The following is an 18,761-nucleotide window of genomic DNA, read 5'->3' as shown; positions in this document are numbered from 1 at the left end:
AAGCATCACTTTCATTCCTTATTGCAAATTAAAGTTTAATACCTTTTAGACAAAGCAATTTGAACAAGAGAAGAAATGAGTCAATTTAGAGTTGCTTTTTGTGAAATGTTCTCTGTTCAGTTAATTACAAAAAAAAAAAAAAAAACTAGTAGTTCATATACTGTACTATGTAGCCACACCCCATTGTTGTTTAGCCACTGGTGGAAAAAAGGATACTTTTGTTCTGTTCCGAAAGCTCTTGCCTACGTCAGCATCTGACGACTTTTAAGTGACTGATTTCAAATAAAGACAGCAAATAAGCTTTCTACAAAAAACATGATTCAATGGATACTAGCGGAGCTTTTATAGCATGTTGCAAAGCTAATACTGTAATGAGAATAAAAATAACACACATAAATATGGACACTTTTCACATTTCTGTGTTTGGAATAGGGTTGTACTGTATGCTATAGCAGGGAAAACTTATATACAGGTAAATGTCAAATTTATTTTATTTGTTTTTATTTTTTTCTTCACTATTATTGCGAGTACAAATTATTAACACACAAAGTTATCACCTTTTGGTGAATTTCACCATTTTTGGGAGCCAGCCAAAATATGTAATTTCACAAAACATGAATTTGTCTACACAACACAACTGAGGAGATCTGTATTATGTCAATTTAAATGTCAGCCTTTTGTCAAAATGTTTTTTACCACTTTGCTGAACATACAAGCTAAGGAATCTGTGTCCCTGAAGGACTACAAAAAAAAAAAATCCCCAAATTTGTAGTATTTATTACAGTGAAAATCTGAGTAAAGGTTTTTTTTTGTTTGTTTTTTTTTTGTTTTTTCTGTTCTGATGTTTTCCATAAATGAAAATTAAGAGTGATCACTGGCACTTGAGCTATTTGGAAATTTGCCTGGCTCATTATATATAATCATTCACTCAACCAATTAATTAATTCAGAACCCCATTACTATGTGTTGCATGGAGATTCACAACACAACAGAATATTTTAAAGTCTCTGCACTGGCTACCTATTAAGTTCCGGATCAATTACAAAATACTATTACTTGCCTATAAGGCACTAAATGGTTTATCTCCTGCGTACCTAACTAGTCTTCTACCACGCTACAATCCAACCCGCTCCCTAAGGTCGCAAAATTCTGGACTTTTGGTAGTACCTAGGATAGCAAAGTCCACTAAAGGAGGTAGAGCTTTTTCACATTTGGCTCCCAAACTCTGGAATAGCCTTCCTGATAACATTCGGGGTTCAGACACACTCTCTCTGTTTAAATCTAGATTAAAGACACATCTCTTTAGCCAAGCATTCACATAATGCATCTTATAATCTTGTACTGCATTTATATCTGATCAAATGTACATTATAATTCTTTAGATTGGGTTGAACAAATCATTTTTGCTTGAATAGAACAGCAGCTACGCTAATTATGTCTCTATCTGTTTCTCTGATTCTGCCACGGGATTAACATACCATGGTAACTAGGAATTACTGAAGCGTCAGTCTGGATCCAACCCTTAAAAAGATCCGAGATGACCAAACACCTGAGAAGAGAGATGGCAACACCTCAGAGGACCATGGAGGATGCCAACCCTCAGACAACACATTACCAAGTTAAGTCTGTCATAACTTAAATATATTGGGTTTGTTCTGTGTGTATGTGTATGCATATGCATATATATAGTAGAAACTTAACTTCCTGTAAAGCTGCTTTGCAACGATTGTATCGTAAAAAGCGCTATACAAATAAACTTGAATTGAATTTTGCTGTGGATTTGACTGGAGCTGTTTTGTTGCAAGAAATGTAAGTATTTATTGGCAATATTTCTCTCGACTGCATCCACCATCTTGGATGTTTCACAGATATTGTTGCAACGCATTTGTGCTATCTGTGCTAGCACATTGCTATTTGTGCTATTGTGTGTTATTTGTGAAGGATATGTTACTGTAAAAGTTGGCCAGCACACATTCCTTAAAAGATTGTCTAAGTAGGTCTTATAGTTTTGGATGAAAGCTTATATCTGATTGTGTTTTCTATTAAAATCTTTGTTTTTTTGTAGAAATTAAAACCTGCAAAAAAAAAAAAAAAAAAAAGGTTCCTCTTTTGTATGTATTGCATTTCCTGTTTATCTGGTGGTTTGGTTTTTAGTCAGGCAGGTAATAAAGACTACAGCACTGTGCATACTGACAGCACAGTAATAAACAGCAGAGTCTGATAGACTGAGATCAGAGATTTTCAGAGCTCCATTCAGTGTTTCGTTTCTTTCCAGTTTAAACCGGTCTTTAAATTTATCCTCAAGGCTGGGGGGACTTGTAGCACCATAACTAAACACAATCAAGACCATGGCTGTATCCTTCTGCTGATACCATTGCATGTAATCCATGTTATTGTCATCATGACTACACTTTATCACCACAGTTGTATTCTTGTTGGCTAATATGGATGTCGGGTTCTGTTGAACGGTCACACATCGCACCATCCCTGTGAAATAAATCAATAAAATCAATTAAAAATATAGGTTTTAAGATATATTCTCTTTAAAAGCAAAAAACAATAACAGAATCGATACATGGTTATAATACTTCTGTCATATGACATCTTACCTTTATATAATAAGAAATAAATGCACAGTCCATATGCAGCTCTAAACATCCTTCTAAAACAGGGTTAAAAATACTCTGGTCATGCACACAGCAAAAATAATCTGACAAGTGAGAGAGAGTACAAGACTTTAGTATAGACAGAGAGAGAAGAATACATGTACATTAAAATAGTCAGTCACATCTCCCCCTACTGACTGTATCACATCAACGAGATCATTCTGTGAAAGTGTTTTTGGCGGAAGGGAGGAGTGTAACATGATTAATGCAATTGCAATTGTGCGAGTTGAAAGGTTCTGCCGACTTGTCTGTAAAGATATGTGTTCATTTATTTGTGGTTGAGGCAGGTGTGATCGCAGGTTGCCATCAAAAGGGTTTTTGTTGTACAATTTATTAACATTTCTTCACTGTGTAAACTAGCTGCACACAGATACACAGCATCAATCCCCTTCTTAACATCCACTTTCAGGGTCCATTTCTTCTTCTCTGTACTTGACACTGTAAAACCGTTTTCAAAATCCTTCTCTTTCGATGGAGTGTTAACAATGTAGCTCCCAACAAGCACTAGCTCTCCTTTTATTTGTCTGTACCAGTATTTGTAGTCATAGTTTGTATCGTTCTGGTAACAGTGCATTTCAACTGAAGAGTCTGGAAGACTGGATATGTACTTCGGCCATTGAGTGATCAGAACACCGTCACTAAAAACAGCTGGAAATACAAAGTTATAGTAATAAACAGGATATGTTTTTCATTAGAAATCTATAGTATATTTATTCTAAACCATAAAGATCACTATCAGTTCGTATTTCAAGTTAAAGGTTAATACCTTTTAGACAAAGCAATGTGAATAGGAGAAGAAAGGAGTCCATTTAGAGTTGCTTTTTGTGAAATTGTCTCTGACGTTCAGTTAATTCCAAAAAAAAATCTAGTACTTCATCTGAAGCCACACCCCTTTGTTGCTTAGTCATTGGTGGAAAAAAGAGGGCACTGTTCCAAAAGCTCTTGCCTACATGAGCAACTGCCTTCTTTTAAGAGACTGATTTCAAATAAAGACAGCAACTTAGCTCACAGCAAAAACAATGCATGATTCACAACGGACACTAGTGGAGTTCAACATTAGCATGTTTTAAGTAAATACTGTAATGAGTATAAAAATAGCACACCCTTAAATATGGACCCTTTTTCACAATGACGTTTGGAACGTGGTTGTATACATTATAACAGGGTAAACTTACTTACAGGAAAATGGGAAACCACGACAAATATATTTTTCCATAATTATTGTGGGTGCAAATTAGCAGTAGGTACAAAGTCATTGCCTTTTGGTAAATATCACTATTTTTGAAGTCAAAATACGTCATTTCCACTGCCGCTGTCTTTATAAGTGAATCAGTCACTCAACCAATTTGTTCATTCAGAACACCACTACTGTTGCTTGGAGATGCACAACAGAATATTTCACTGTGAATATGACTTGAACAATTTTTGTTGATGGAACATAAACAAAAAAAAGTAGTCATTAACATTCTAAAATGTTAGTTTACCTATATATGATGATATATTATAGCCTGTAAGAACGCTCTTGCTAGGCTGATATATTGCTTAATTATTTTATTGATATGTTGCATCAAATATAAGTACTTACTGGCAACAATATTTCACAGATATTGTTGCAATGCGTCTGGGTAGGTCTTTTACTCAGTTTTGGAGCAAAGCTTATATCTGATTGTGTTTTCTATTAAACACTGATAGAACGTACAAAAAAATAAATAAATAAAAATAATGTAGAAACTAAATGCTGCAACAAGACTTTTCATTAAACAACACAACTGTCACAACTGAATCATAAAGGTTAGATAGCTTTTTTTTTGTGTATATTTCCTGTATGTCTGGTGGTTTGGTTTTTAGTCAGGCAGGTAATAAAGACTACAGCACTGTGCATACTGACAGCACAATAATACACAGCAGAGTCTGACAGACTGAGATCAGAGATTTTCAGAGCTCCATGCAGTGTTTCATTTCTTTCCAGTTTAAACCGGTCTTTAAATCCATCCTCAAACTTGTCATCAGTTTTAGGACCGTAACTTAACACGATTAAGGTCATGGCTGTATCCTTTTGCTGATACCATAACATATTTGGCTTGCCACTGTCATCATATCTACACGTTAGCTCTGCCATTTCATTCTTGTTGACTAATAAGGGAGTCAGGTTTTGTTGAACATTCACACATCTCACCGTGCCTGTGAAAGAAGAAAAAAAAAAGACTTTGAGAGATATTCTACTTGAAAGGCAAAAGTCAATAACAAACATGATAAAGATTTTCAATAACTGAAGAACATCTTACCTATATACAGTAAGAAATATATGCACAGTTCATATGCAGCTTCAAACATACTTCTTAAACAGGCTAAAAAAAATCTCTGGTCAGGTACAAAGCAAGAATAATGTTAGAAGAGAGAGTGTATGATACTGTACTAAACAAAAGAGAAGAAAAACACGATTAAATGAACAGTCGTATCTCCCCCTACTGACTGTACAATATCAACAAGACCTTGTTGCAAAGGGGTTTTTGGTGGAAGGGAGGAGTATAACGTCATTAATGAAATCTGTTTGCACATGTTCTCTTGTTCTACTGACTTGTTTGTACAGATATGGGTTCATTTATTTGTGGTTGAGACAGGTGTGATTGCAGGTTGTCATCCAAAGAGTTTTTGTTGTATAATTTAATGCCATTTATTCACTGTGCAAACTAGCTGCACACAGATACACAGCATCAGTCCCCTCCTTAACATCCACTTTCAGGGTCCATTTCTTCTTCTCTGTACCTGACATTGTGAAGCCGGTCTCAAAACCCTTCTCATAAGAGGGAGTGTTAATGTAGCTCCCAATAAACACTGGTTGTTCTCCTGTTATTTGTCTGTACCAGTATTTGTAGTCATAGTCTGTATCGTTCTGGTAACAGTGCATTTCAGCTGAAGAGCCTGGAAGACCGGATATGTACTTCGGCCATTGAGTGATCAGAACACCATCACTGAAATCTGCTGGAAATACAAAGATATATTAACAAAAACAGGTAACGTTGTTTTTATAAATGGTGAAAACCATGAGCGTCACTGTCAGTTCTGTTTCCAAGTTAAACTTTAATACCTTTAAGACAAAGCAACGTGAAGAGTAAAAGAAAGGAGTCCATTTAGAGTTGCTTTTGTGAAATATCATCTGATGTTAAGTTTTTACACAAAGACAAATAATAATGGTTCTTTATTTAGGACACACCCCTTTGCTGCTTAGTCATTGGTGAAAAAAAAAAAGGTGACCCATTTGTTCTGATCTTAACCCTCTTGCCTATTTGCAGCCACCTTCTTTTAAGTGACGGTTCTCAAATGCTCTGAATTTCATGATTTAAAATGAATATTAGTGGAGTTTGACATTGGCATATTGCAAATCTAATATTGTTATAAGAATAGAAAATAACACTCTGTACAAACTGTATTTTCTATCCTCTTACCCTAATCCTACAATATGGATACAATATGGATTACCACAATCAGAAGAGAAAAAAGAAGTTACATTTATAGCCACTCTCATAGCAGCAGAAACTCGCCTTTTTTACATTGAAAAAAAAAAAAATCATAAATGCTGCAGGAATGTATCATCACAGCCTGTGGCCGCCTTTTGGTCTTTCGCCATTTTGAAGTCAAAATTTGTCGTTTTCACGAAACATCAATTTATCAACACGATATGCATTATATATTAATTTAAGAGCATGTTGGGAAAGTCTCTTTTGCATTCTGTAAGGAGTCGGCTCATTTCTCTGAAGGACTGGAGAAAACAGTCCCTGATTTGTAGTGAATATTACAATGAAAATTGAGTAAAGTTATTATAAAAAATTCAGTTGTGCTGTTCTCCATATAGTTTTCCATTAGTGTTATGATATTCTGAGTTCAGCTACTGTCTTCAAAAGTGAATCACTGAATCATTCACTCAGCCAATTCAACTCAAACTCAACTCGACGGAGCATAAACAAATAAAGTAGCCATTAACATTGTATAAATGTAAGATACTCAATAATAATTGTTATATAAAAGCAATATCACATTCACAATCATCGTGTTTTTCTAAAAAATGTGACAAGCCTGTGATTACCTGTGGCACAAGGCCACAAGAAAGACCACTCCTGATTTTGATATATTGCTTAGCTGTTTTTACTGATATGTTTTATCAAAGTATTAAGTATTTTCTCACATTTTGGCATTGTATTGACATAATGCAATTTCACCTTGAAACTTGGCAAGTAAACATGATACCTTAAAATGCGGTCTAGGCAAGCATTTTACAACATTTCGGAGTAAATCTTAGATTTTCCAATTGTGTCTTCTATTAAACACTGAGAGGATTTTTTTTATGTAGAAATTAAACCCATCAATAAGAATTTTGATTAATAAAACTTTAATAAAGTTGAATCTTAGAGAGGTTGGAATGGTTTTTGTGTGTATTTCCTGTATGTCTGGTGGTTGGGTTTTTAGTCAGGCAGGTAATAAAGACTACAGCACTGTGCATACTGACAGCACAGTAATAAACAGCAGAGTCTGACAGACTGAGATCAGAGATTTTCAGAACTCCATTCAGTGTTTCTGTTCTTTCCAGTTTAAACCGGTCTTTAAATTCATCCTCAGAGCTGGGGGGACTTGTAGCACCGTAACTGAACACGATCAAGGCCATGGCTGTATCCTTCTGCTGATACCATAACATGTTTTGCATGTTACTGTCATCATGACTACACTTTATCTCCGCCATATTATTATTTTTGGCTAATGTGTGTTTGGGGTTCTGTTGGATGGTCACACATGTCACCTTCCCTGTGAAAAAAGGCAGGTTTTAACAGATATTTGAATCCAGCAAAGAATAATGCCAAAAATGATACAAAAAAAAAAAAGTATTAAAAAAAAAGATTCATTATTAATCATATTGGCATCACAAAACATCTTACCTATATATAAGAAGAAAAATATGCACAGTCCATATGCAGGTCTAAACATTCTTCTAAAGTAGGGTTAGAAAAACTCTCAAAAAATAATGTGACTGAAGATGTAAGAAGAATCCTCTATATTAAAATAATGCGCATCTCCCCTACTGACTAGCACAAAGGTCTTATTGTGAAGTTGTTTTGGGGAGGGAGGAGTGTAACGTCATTGTCTGTATGATCTGTGCGAGTGCTTTTGTTCTGCTGACTTGTCTGTAAAGGTTCATTTATTTGTGGTTTAGGCAGGTGTGATAGCAGGGTGTCAAAATTTTTGTCTTATAGTTTACCATCATTCATTCACTGTGTTAACTAGCAGCACACAGATACACTGCATCAATCCCCTCGATAACATCCACTTTCAGGGTCCATTTCTTTGTCTCTATACTTGACACTTTGAAGCCAGTATCAAATCCCTTCTCAAACGATTCAGCAGTCCCGATGATGCTTGCAATAAGCACTGGTCCTTCACCTTTAATTTGTCTGTACCAGTATTTGTAGTCATAGTCTGTATCGTTCTGGTAACAGTGCATTTCAACTGAGGAGCCTAGAAGACTGGATATGTACTTCGGCCACTGAGTGATCAGAACACCGTCACTGAAATCTGCTGGAAATACAAAGATAGTTCAGATTTGTCATCCCATGAAAATCTACATCAGAGGAAAACCATTGAAATATTGTTGTTATATTACAAATTAATACCTTTGAGAAAAAGCAGAGATATGCATAGAAGGAGAAACATTGCCATTTAAAATTTCCTCTGTGAAGTGTACTCCAGTTCTCTTCAATATAGGCTACTTGACAAACTAGAGATTTTAAAGTCACACCCCTTTGTTACGTCATGCTTACGATAACTGGAATATAATTGGGTCTAACAATAAAATACAAATATTTTAAATTAAAATAAAATAAATATTTAAAGTTACAAATTACTTAAACAAGAAATCATTTTCATTTCAATAAGATGAAATTCAGCATAAATTAAATTCATTTTATTAGATATAAATTCATATAATTGTATATATGCCATATATTTTCAATTTATCATAATATATCATAGTATTACAGTACATTTATTACTTAATTTGCTAATAATAATAATAATATCTTTTGAACTTTTCTTGACATTAAAATGGAGGATGCCAGTAATCATCCTCTTTTAGTTTAGAAGTTCAACTCTGCTATAAACTCTTTATCAGATTAGGAAGTAAAGTGTAATTTTACATCAAATACCACAGATCCTGCTGTATTTCCTGTTTTAACGCTTAGGTTTTTAGTCAGGCAAATAATTGAGAGTACAACACTGTGCCTTTTAGCAGCGCAGAAATAGACTGCAGAATCTGACAAACGCAGGTCAGAGATTATCAAAGCTCCAGACAAGGCGTTTTGTCTGGTCATCTTGAATCTCTTTTGGAATTCAGTTTCATAGGTTGGGTCAGCTTCACCATATCTATAACCAATGAGGGCCAGTGATTTGCTGTCACGGAGTTGTTGATACCATAACATGACATCTAAGTTGCTGTCGTCATGTCTGCAGGAGATCTCTGCCTCCGTTTTTTGCTTGTTGAATATAGAAGAAGGCTGATCAAAATGAACACAATCTGACAAACCTATATGAAGAAAATGAAGAGTGAAATTAAGTATTCATTTTTAAGTATTCACTCAGCTTTTCAAAAGAGAATGAAATGGTGTAAAATAAATCAAGATCTTCATACGTGCAAATAAGATGGTAAAAATGGCTAGTCCATGAGCAACCCGACACATCCTCTTCTCATGAAGTTACACAGAGAGTAAGACTCAGCAACTTAGCAACGAGAACACATTATCAGCACTTCTACTGTACGTTTATTCACTAGAATTACACCTCCCCCTATCGTCAGCTGCACTCCAAAGCACTGGAGGTTCGGACAAACACATATACTGTACAATACCACAGAAATGCATACCACAGATTGTGGAGTTAGACAATATGCTAATGCTTACAAAAACAACATTTCATGTGCTGTCTAAATTAGAATTTTCTATTTTATCTATGTTGGTTAAAAGTTAACATGCATGACTGATGATTACCCTTGTGAAAACTAAAAGTTTATTTTTAATACACTGTACTTTTAGATGATTTGATATTAATGAAATAATGTGCACTTAAGTGTAGTTTAGGAAAGTACAATTTCATGACTATATGTCTTAACACGTGTAAGTACACTTGTACTGTATTATTCAATATGTATTTTAAATGTACTAAACTGAAACCTTATCATTACAAATGTGACCCTGGACCACAAAACCAGTCTTAAGTCGCAATAGCCAAAAATGCATTGTATGGGTCAAAATTATAATTTTTTTATTTTATGCCAAAAATCCTTAGTATATTAAGTAAAGATCATGTTCCAAGAAGATATTTTGTAAATTTCTTACCGTAAATGTATCAAAACCTCATTTTTGATTAGTAATATGCATTGCTAAGAACTTCATTTGGACAACTTTAAAGGCGTTTTTCTCAATATTTAGATTTTTTTGCACCCTCAGATTCCAGATTTTCAAATAGTTGTATTTCGGCCAAATATTGTCACAAACCTAACAAACCATACATCAATGGAAAGCTTATTTATTCAGCTTTCAGATGATGTATAAATCTCAATTTTGAAAAATTGACACACAAGACTGGTTTTGTCGTCCAGGGTCACAAATGTGTACATACATTTTTCAGTACAAATTATTTTAAAGCATATTTTAGTTTACTATAAATGCTTGACAGTATTTGGCAGTGTATTTTAAATTAATTTTAAAAACAGTAGTGTGTGTGTGTGTGTGTGTGTGTGTGTGAGTGCGTACTCAAGTTTTACTTAAGTGGTTCAAAAAAACATTCCTAAGTTCAACTAATTGTGTTTAATTTGAATGCTATAAATTTAAACAAATGTTTTGATTAATTGCAATTAACATACAGTTAAGTGTCCAGAAAATATTACAGTCAGTTTGCAGTTTTGAAAATTCCAGATATTGAATTTAATCTACATTTTCCGTCAGTCTAGCTGAAGACTATGAAATATCTGTGCATTTTTACTAAAATGAAATTAACCCATTTTAATTATAATTTAATTATCATGTCATAATTTAGTTATAATTAACTCTTTTAATTATAATGTAGTTCTGACAGACCTTAAAAACACAGCTAAGAAAAGAATAATATCAAAAATTACTTATTTCAAAGTAAAGCAAGGATGACATAACTTCCAATTACCATGGTTACTTGTATTAAATTTAATATACGATCAAGTCTGTTTCAATTTATACAAAGTTTACTAAAGTGTAAACATGATTATGTGCGAAATTGTTTAAATACTTGGAGGTACACAATGGCTTTTCAGCTTTCTGGATTTCTGGATTGTATTGTTCCTATATTACTAAAGTTCAATAATATAAAATAGATAAATAAATACATAAATATGATGATTAGCTACTTTAAACCAATACTGATAAATATCTTCTACTATGATCCTTTTACTATGAACTACTACGATCCTTTATGAGCAGGACAGGTGTTTTTGTTGTGCACAGCAGATTTTTGTCAAACTGTGTCACTCACAGCACAGAAATACACTGCACTGTCTTCTGAAGTAACACTGGAGATCTGAAGTGTTCCATGGGTTTGTGATTTCCCATAAATATGAAAGCGACCATAGTCTTTCTCAGGATTGAATGTTGTCATGTAAAGGTGCCCAAGAAGTTTGAAGGATTCTCCTTGTGCTGTTTGTTGGTACCAGTAAAGATAATAATAGCTGCTGTAAGTGTGAGTGCAGCTGATGTTCACAGTGTCTCCCAAACGCTTTATCATGTCAGGAGGTTGATCAATGGATGAACCAAGAGAAACGTCTAGAGGGAAAAACACATGTTGATGTCATCAAATGGAAAATTCATAAATGATTTACCGCACTTGTATAAACAGTATAAACATTCTTCATTAAGAAGATTACAAAACTTACATGTGAACCAGAACAGCACATAGAGGAAAATGAAGGTAATCTGCTTCATACTTGCTTGAAATAAATGTCTGATTCTGATAGACTCGTGCAAGAGAGACGTGTTTACGAACACTTGAACTTGTTCTTATCTCTGATTGGATGGTTGTTGTTTAAGTCCTACCCAGGCAGAGACAAGACTAAGAAGAAGAAGAAGAAAGAAAAGCAATATGTGCCCAATGATTTATAGAGTACTAAGGTCAAGATGTGGATATGTTGTACTGTGCACAAATGGAGCACAGTAATATGCAGCAAATAAAAATGATAACTGTTCAACCAGAATTTATATCTGCTGTCAAATGAAACCATTTATGAGCAATCACTTCTTTTGTACTCCTCAGAGGAAAGAAAGTCATACAGGCTTGGAACTACATTAGGGTGAGTAAATGATGACAGAATTTTTATTTTCATCCCTTTAAGGTTTAGATCAAATTCTGAGTGATTTGGTGCATATAGTGCATACTGTATATGCAGTGTTAAGAAACATTCTATTTGTTTTATTGCCAATCGTGCCATGAAGATACAGTACAAGACACCTGGTGTGTGTTTTTTTTTTTTTTAATCAAACAGGTGCAACATGAACAGTTTTATGTTAGCGTTTATATGGAATTGTATGGCTGTGTTCACTTGCTGCACAGAAATACACTGCACTGTCCTCAGCATTTATGTTGGATATGAGCAGGAATGCATCCTCTTTTGCATGTCCTGTGATGTTAAATCGAGGTTTGAATTTATCCTCTTGGGAAGCTGTGCCAAAATTGAGCATTCCAATAAGCTCCAAAGAACCGCCATTGCTTTTCTGTTGATACCAGTACATGTATGGATAGTCATTGTCACCGTGACGACAAAAAAGCTTTGCCTCTTTTTCCTCCATTGTCCGTAGAAGATGTTTGGGAGACTGCTGAATGACAGGAGAACAAACCACACAAACTACAAGAGGGTGAGGAGAGCACAACATTATATGTATATTAAGGCTACATTGCACTAGAAATACTTACCTAGTAACCAGTAAATAGTGATTACAGTTAAAATGATTGCTCTGATCATGATTATAATATTTAACCAAGCAACAGAGATTTCTTCCACAGTCAAAAGAGGTTTTAAAACATCTTATCACATATCTTGAGGCTGAGACTGTTGTTCGCCTCATTAGAGGTTAGGTGGCTGTTTATTGGTCAAAAGAGCCCACTCCCCAGTAGTCGCTATACTGTATGGTTCCTCCTCCAATGCAAACAGATGAGGAACCCCCCCATCCTGTTTCATCTGCATGTGAGAATTACACATTTGATCATTTAAGAAAAGTAATAGCTCACCTTTATGCAAAAAGCTGCACAATTTGAGGTACAGTATCAGTCAAGCCTGTTGCACAAATAGGTTAGTATGAATTATAATACTTAGAATTAGGGGTTTGCTCATATTCCTAAGTGCATTAGTCCTAGGTTCTGTGTTAAGACACATTTGAAAATGTAAAGTCTCCAAAGTCTGTTCCTGAATACCTACCTGCAGAGTACAGTTCCTTCCCTGCTTCAATCCACCTGTCTGTAATGATCAAGTGCTCCTGAAGATCAGAGCTTGACCAGACTTGAAGCTGAACTTTCCATGAAGGCAAATCTGCAGGAACAGAACTGGGCACACCTTGTTTTTTTTTTTTGTTTTTTTTTGTTTTTAATCATAAAGATGTATTTATCATATGCGATGCATGCAACAACAGCAGCAGCACATTAACTTCTGTAATGCTCACATCTAGAAAGCACACACTAACACCGATATTGCATTCAATTGATAAGAATTGTCACTATTCCAGTCCGAATAGGGATTTTATTTTAGAGGACAGTGGAGAAGTGCCCAAAAATTGAAAGAAAAGAGAGATGAAACTGGACTGGAACATGTCGCAGGTTTGTCTTGAACCTGGGTTCCCATGAGCAAAATCACTCATCATATACTGTATAATCATCACATTTTCATTAGTGCCCTCTACTTGTCAGTGTTCTTATTACCAGTTTTGGCATGAAGATGCAAGAAACCTTGTGGCTTTTTTTTATTATCGAACAGGTGCAAAGTGAACAGTTATTTGTCAGGGTTTATAGAGAACTGTATGGCTGTGCATACTAGCTGCACAGAAATACACTGCGCTGTCCTCGGCAGATATGCTGGATATCAGCAGGAATGCATCTTTTGTAGCATGTCCTGAGAGGACAAATCGAGGTTTGAATTTATCCTCTTGAGAAGCTGCGCCAAAACTGAGCATTCCAATAAGCTCCAAAGAACCGCCATTGCTTTTCTGTTGATACCAGTACATGTATGGATAGTCATTGTCACCGTGGCGACAAAAAGCTTTGCCTCTTTTTCCTCCATTGTCCGTAGAAGATGTTTGGGAGACTGCTGAATGACAGGAGAACAAACCACACAAACTACAAGAGGGTGAGGAGAGCACAACATTATATGTATATTAAGGCTACACTGCACTAGAAATACTTACCTAGTAACCAGTAAATAGTGATTACAGTTAAAATGATTGCTCTGATCATGATTATAATATTTAACCAAGCAACAGAGATTTCTTCCACAGTCAAAAGAGGTTTTAAAACATCTTATCACATATCTTGAGGCTGAGACTGTTGTTCGCCTCATTAGAGGTTAGGTGGCTGTTTATTGGTCAAAAGAGCCCACTCCCAGTAGTCGCTATACTGTATGGTTCCTCCTCCAATGCAAACAGATGAGGAACCCCCATCCTGTTTCATCTGCATGTGAGAATTACACATTTGATCATTTAAGAAAAGTAATAGCTCACCTTTATGCAAAAGCTGCACAATTTGAGGTACAGTATCAGTCAAGCCTGTTGCACAAATAGGTTAGTATGAATTATAATACTTAGAATTAGGGGTTTGCTCATATTCCTAAGTGCATTAGTCCTAGGTTCTGTGTTAAGACACATTTGAAAATGTAAAGTCTCCAAAGTCTGTTCCTGAATACCTACCTGCAGAGTACAGTTCCTTCCCTGCTTCAATCCACCTGTCTGTAATGATCAAGTGCTCCTGAAGATCAGAGCTTGACCAGAGTTGAAGCTGAACTTTCCATGAAGGCAAATCTGCAGGAACAGAACTGGGCACACCTTGTTTTTTTTTTTGTTTTTAATCATAAAGATGTATTTATCATATGCGATGCATGCAACAACAGCAGCAGCACATTAACTTCTGTAATGCTCACATCTAGAAAGCACACACTAACACCGATATTGCATTCAATTGATAAGAATTGTCACTATTCCAGTCCGAATAGGGATTTTATTTTAGAGGACAGTGGAGAAGTGCCAAAAAATTGAAAGAAAAGAGAGATGAAACTGGACTGGAACATGTCGCAGGTTTGTCTTGAACCTGGGTTCCCATGAGCAAAATCACTCATCATATACTGTATAATCATCACATTTTCATTAGTGCCCTCTACTTGTCAGTGTTCTTATTACCAGTTTTGGCATGAAGATGCAAGAAACCTTGTGGCTTTTTTATTATCGAACAGGTGCAAAGTGAACAGTTATTTGTCAGGGTTTATAGAGATCTGTACGGCTGTGCATACTAGCTGCACAGAAATACACTGCGCTGTCCTCGGCAGATATGCTGGATATCAACAGGAATGCATCGTTTGTAGCATGTCCTGAGAGGACAAATCGAGGTTTGAATTTATCCTCTTGAGAAGCTGCGCCAAAACTGAGCATTCCAATAAGCTCCAAAGAACCGCCTTTATTTTTCTGTTGATACCAGTAGAGGTATGGATAGCTGCTGTCACCATGATGACAAGAAAGATTTGCCTCTTTCTCCTTTACTGTCTGTAGAAGATGTTTGGGAGACTGCTGAATGACAGGAGAACAAACCACACAAGCTACAAGAGGGTGAGGAGTGCATAACAATACAAGTACATAAAATAACTTAGACTGCAATGCACTGGAAATGCTTACCTATTAAAATCAAAGCAGTTATTATTGTTAAAATTATTGCTCTAACCATGGTTATAACATTCAACCACGCAACTAAAGAAATAACAGTAAATTCACAGTGCAATGGTTGCCTCTCTAAATTGTTTCTTCTGCAGTTGAAAGATCTTTTCTCATATCTTAAGGCTGAGACTTGTTCACCTCAGAAAGGAACCACCTAGATGTTAGGTGGTAGCTTATTGGTCCAAATTAAAAAAAAGCCCAACCCCTGGATCCTCCTTTATTGGAAATTGTGAAAATTATTTTGCCTTCTGTACCTGCAAAGTTCAGTTCACCCGGTTGCAAGCTGTTTAGATGGTTCAGTTGTGTTTGTTCGAGGTTGGAGCTAAAGGTAGATCTCCAAGAACAGGATCAGGTACCCCTGGTTTACTAGATTTTTGCTTTCAGCCCTATTCTGATGGGACTAGATTGCCTGGAGAAATTAGTGTTTTACAGATGTTTTGCAATTTCCAGGAATCTGGAAGTAGAGCATGTCCCAGGTTGGTCTTGAACCTGGGTCTTCTTGAGCAAAAACACTCATGTGTCGAAAGTAATGTACGTCTGTGATGAAGGCCATTTTGCTGTTGTTCTCTATCAAAGCCCACATTTAACAAACTACACATATTAAAACTTCACACTTTTATTGGAGCCCTCTATTTGTAAACCTTCTTGTTACCAGTCTTGGCATGAAGATGCAAGAAATTGTGTGGCTTTTTTTAATCAAACAGGTGCAAAGTGAACAGTTTTTTTGTCAGCGATTAAAAGGAACTGTATGACTGTGTAAAGTAGCGCTGCAGAAATATATTGCACTGTCCTCAACAGATATGTTGGATATCAGCAAGAATGCATCCTCTTTTGCATGTCCTGTCATATTAAATCGAGGTTTGAAATTTTCCTCTTGAGAAGCTGCGCCATAACTGAGCATTCCAATAAGTTCCAAAGACCCACCATTGCTTTTCTGTTGATACCAGTACAGGTATTGATAGCTGCTGTCACCGTGATGACAAGAAAGCTTTGCCTTTTTCTCCTCCACTGTCTGTAGAAGATGTTTGGGAGACTGCTGAATGACAGGAGAACAAACCACACAAACTACAAGAGGGTGAGGAGTGCATTACGATCAGGGCCGCTGCCGGCCAAATGGGTGCCCTAAGCAGGATTGTATTGTTGTGCCCCCTCCCTCAAATGTTATGGAAGTAAAAAGAAAAAATATTGGGGTCAAAACGGAACTTTAATAAAATATAAAAGTATATAAATAAATTTTAATTAAATTGCATTATTTACCAATTACAATTGTAGCTCTAGACAGTTACCTGTGGCTATGATTTTATTAATACAGTTGTCTGATTGATTTTATAGTCTCAAGCATTCAGAAATCACGCAAAAGAAAATTAAGCAGTTTTACTACGATAAATCCATGGTTAATTTTTGTAAGGGTTGTGATCTCCACATCTTTTATGTTGAAGAAATTATAGAGGCTGTGTCATCTATAGCAAAGAGGTTGCCAAAAATTAAAGATTAAGTGGATATTTTAATTAAATGTTTGGTCAATAGCCTATATATTGACCAAAAAGATAAGATCGTCCTGTAAGTGAAGCAGCAGCAGCAACGACCAGGACTTTGGCTCCCTTTGCAGGCATTTGTAATAACATGTAATGTTGGAAAAAAAAAAACAGACACCATCACAAAATTTGTAATGGTTTTACTGGTTATAATGGGACTTGTATTGGTTTTAAAGGAACAGAAGAAAAAACATTAAATTCACAGTGCAATGGTTGCCTCTCTAAATTGCTTCTTCTGCAGTCAAAAGAGCTTTCACATATCTTATCACATATCTTAAGGCTGAGACTGCTGTTCACCTCAGAAAGGAACCACCTAAATGTTAGGCGTTAAATGGTTGCTTATTGGTCCGAATGAGAAGGGAAAAAAAAGCCCACCTCCAAATGATGTTCAAGTCACATACAGCTCTGTATCCTCCACTGCAAATCTTTTTCTATTTTCTGTATGTGAAAATTACTTTGTCTTCTATATCTGCAAAGTTCAGTTTACCCTGTTCCAAGCTGGTTAGCTGGTTCAGGTGTGTTTGATCAAGGTTATTAGAGCTGAAGGTAGATCTCCAAGAACAGGATCAGGTACCCCTGGTTTATTGGCTCCTTGCTTTTAGCCCTATTCTGATGGGACTAGATTACCTGGAGAAATTTGTGCATCACTGATATATTTTGTAGTTTCCAGGAAACTGGAAGTAGAACATGTTCCATGTTGACTTTGAACATGGGTCCCCTTGAGCAAAAACACTCATATGTTGAGAGCAATACACACATCTGTGATGAAGGCCATTTTGCTGTTGTTCTCTACTAAAGCTCACATTAACATACAATACTGAAACGTCACATTTTCATTGGTGCCCCCTATTTGTACATGTTCTTATTACCATTTGTTGGCATGAACATGACATCTTGTGGCTTTTATTAATCAAACAGGTGCAAAGTGAACAGTTTTTTGTCAGCGATTAAAAGGAATTGTATGGCTGTGCAAACTAGCAGCACAGAAATACACTGCACTGTCCTCAGCATTTATGTTGGATATGAGCAGGAATGCATCTTTTGTAGCATGTCCTGTGATGTTAAATCGAGATTTGAATTTATCCTCTTGAGTAGCTGCTCCAAAATTGAGCATTCCAATAAGCTCCAAAGAACCGCCATTGCTTTTCTGTTGATACCAGTACAGGTATTGATAGCTGCTGTCACCATGATGACAGGAAAGCTTTGCCTCTTTTTCTTCCACTGTCCGTAGAAGATGTTTGGGAGACTGCTGAACAACAGGAGAACAAACCACACAAACTACAAGAGGGTGAGGAGCACATATTAAAATAAATAACTTAGACTGCATTGCACTGGAAACACTTACCTGGTAGCCAGTAAGTAGTGATTATAGTTAAAATGATTGCTCTGATCATGCTGATAACATTCAACAAAGACAACAGAAGAAATAACATTAAATTCACGATGCAATGGCTGCCTCTCCAAATAGTTTCTTCTGCAGTCATGAGAGGTAACAGCTTGACACTAAAACTGTTGTTCATCTCAGAAGGAAATCACCCAGATGTTGGGTGATTGCTTATTGGTCGTCCCCTCCCCCAAAAAAGCCCTCCCCA

General features: G+C 36.0%; 1 long non-coding RNA gene and 2 gene segments (V, D, J or C); all 3 read right to left on the bottom strand.

The window, feature by feature from the left end:
• Positions 1–1,663: 1,663 nt before the first annotated feature.
• On the bottom strand, positions 1,664–3,545 carry LOC131523672 (uncharacterized). Its single transcript, XR_009266831.1, has 3 exons — positions 3,433–3,545; positions 2,610–3,314; positions 1,664–2,487 (listed from the first exon to the last, which is right to left on the bottom strand). It is a non-coding gene; the product is annotated as an uncharacterized LOC131523672 (long non-coding RNA).
• Positions 3,546–7,667: 4,122 nt separating this feature from the next.
• Positions 7,668–9,178, bottom strand: LOC131523666 (T-cell receptor beta chain V region C5-like). The segment is given in 2 exon segments: positions 7,668–8,228; positions 9,123–9,178. Coding segments are annotated over 2 exon segments (309 nt in total).
• A 1,636-nt stretch (positions 9,179–10,814) lies between these two features.
• Positions 10,815–11,688, bottom strand: LOC131523663 (T cell receptor alpha variable 5-like). The segment is given in 2 exon segments: positions 10,815–11,497; positions 11,608–11,688. Coding segments are annotated over 2 exon segments (354 nt in total).
• Positions 11,689–18,761: the final 7,073 nt, after the last annotated feature.

Source organism: Onychostoma macrolepis, chromosome 17, assembly GCF_012432095.1.
Source record: "Onychostoma macrolepis isolate SWU-2019 chromosome 17, ASM1243209v1, whole genome shotgun sequence".
Classification (NCBI taxonomy): Eukaryota; Metazoa; Chordata; class Actinopteri; order Cypriniformes; family Cyprinidae; genus Onychostoma; species Onychostoma macrolepis.
The sequence above is the reverse complement of the archived record's forward strand: the minus strand, read 5'-3'. Positions and strand labels throughout refer to the sequence as shown.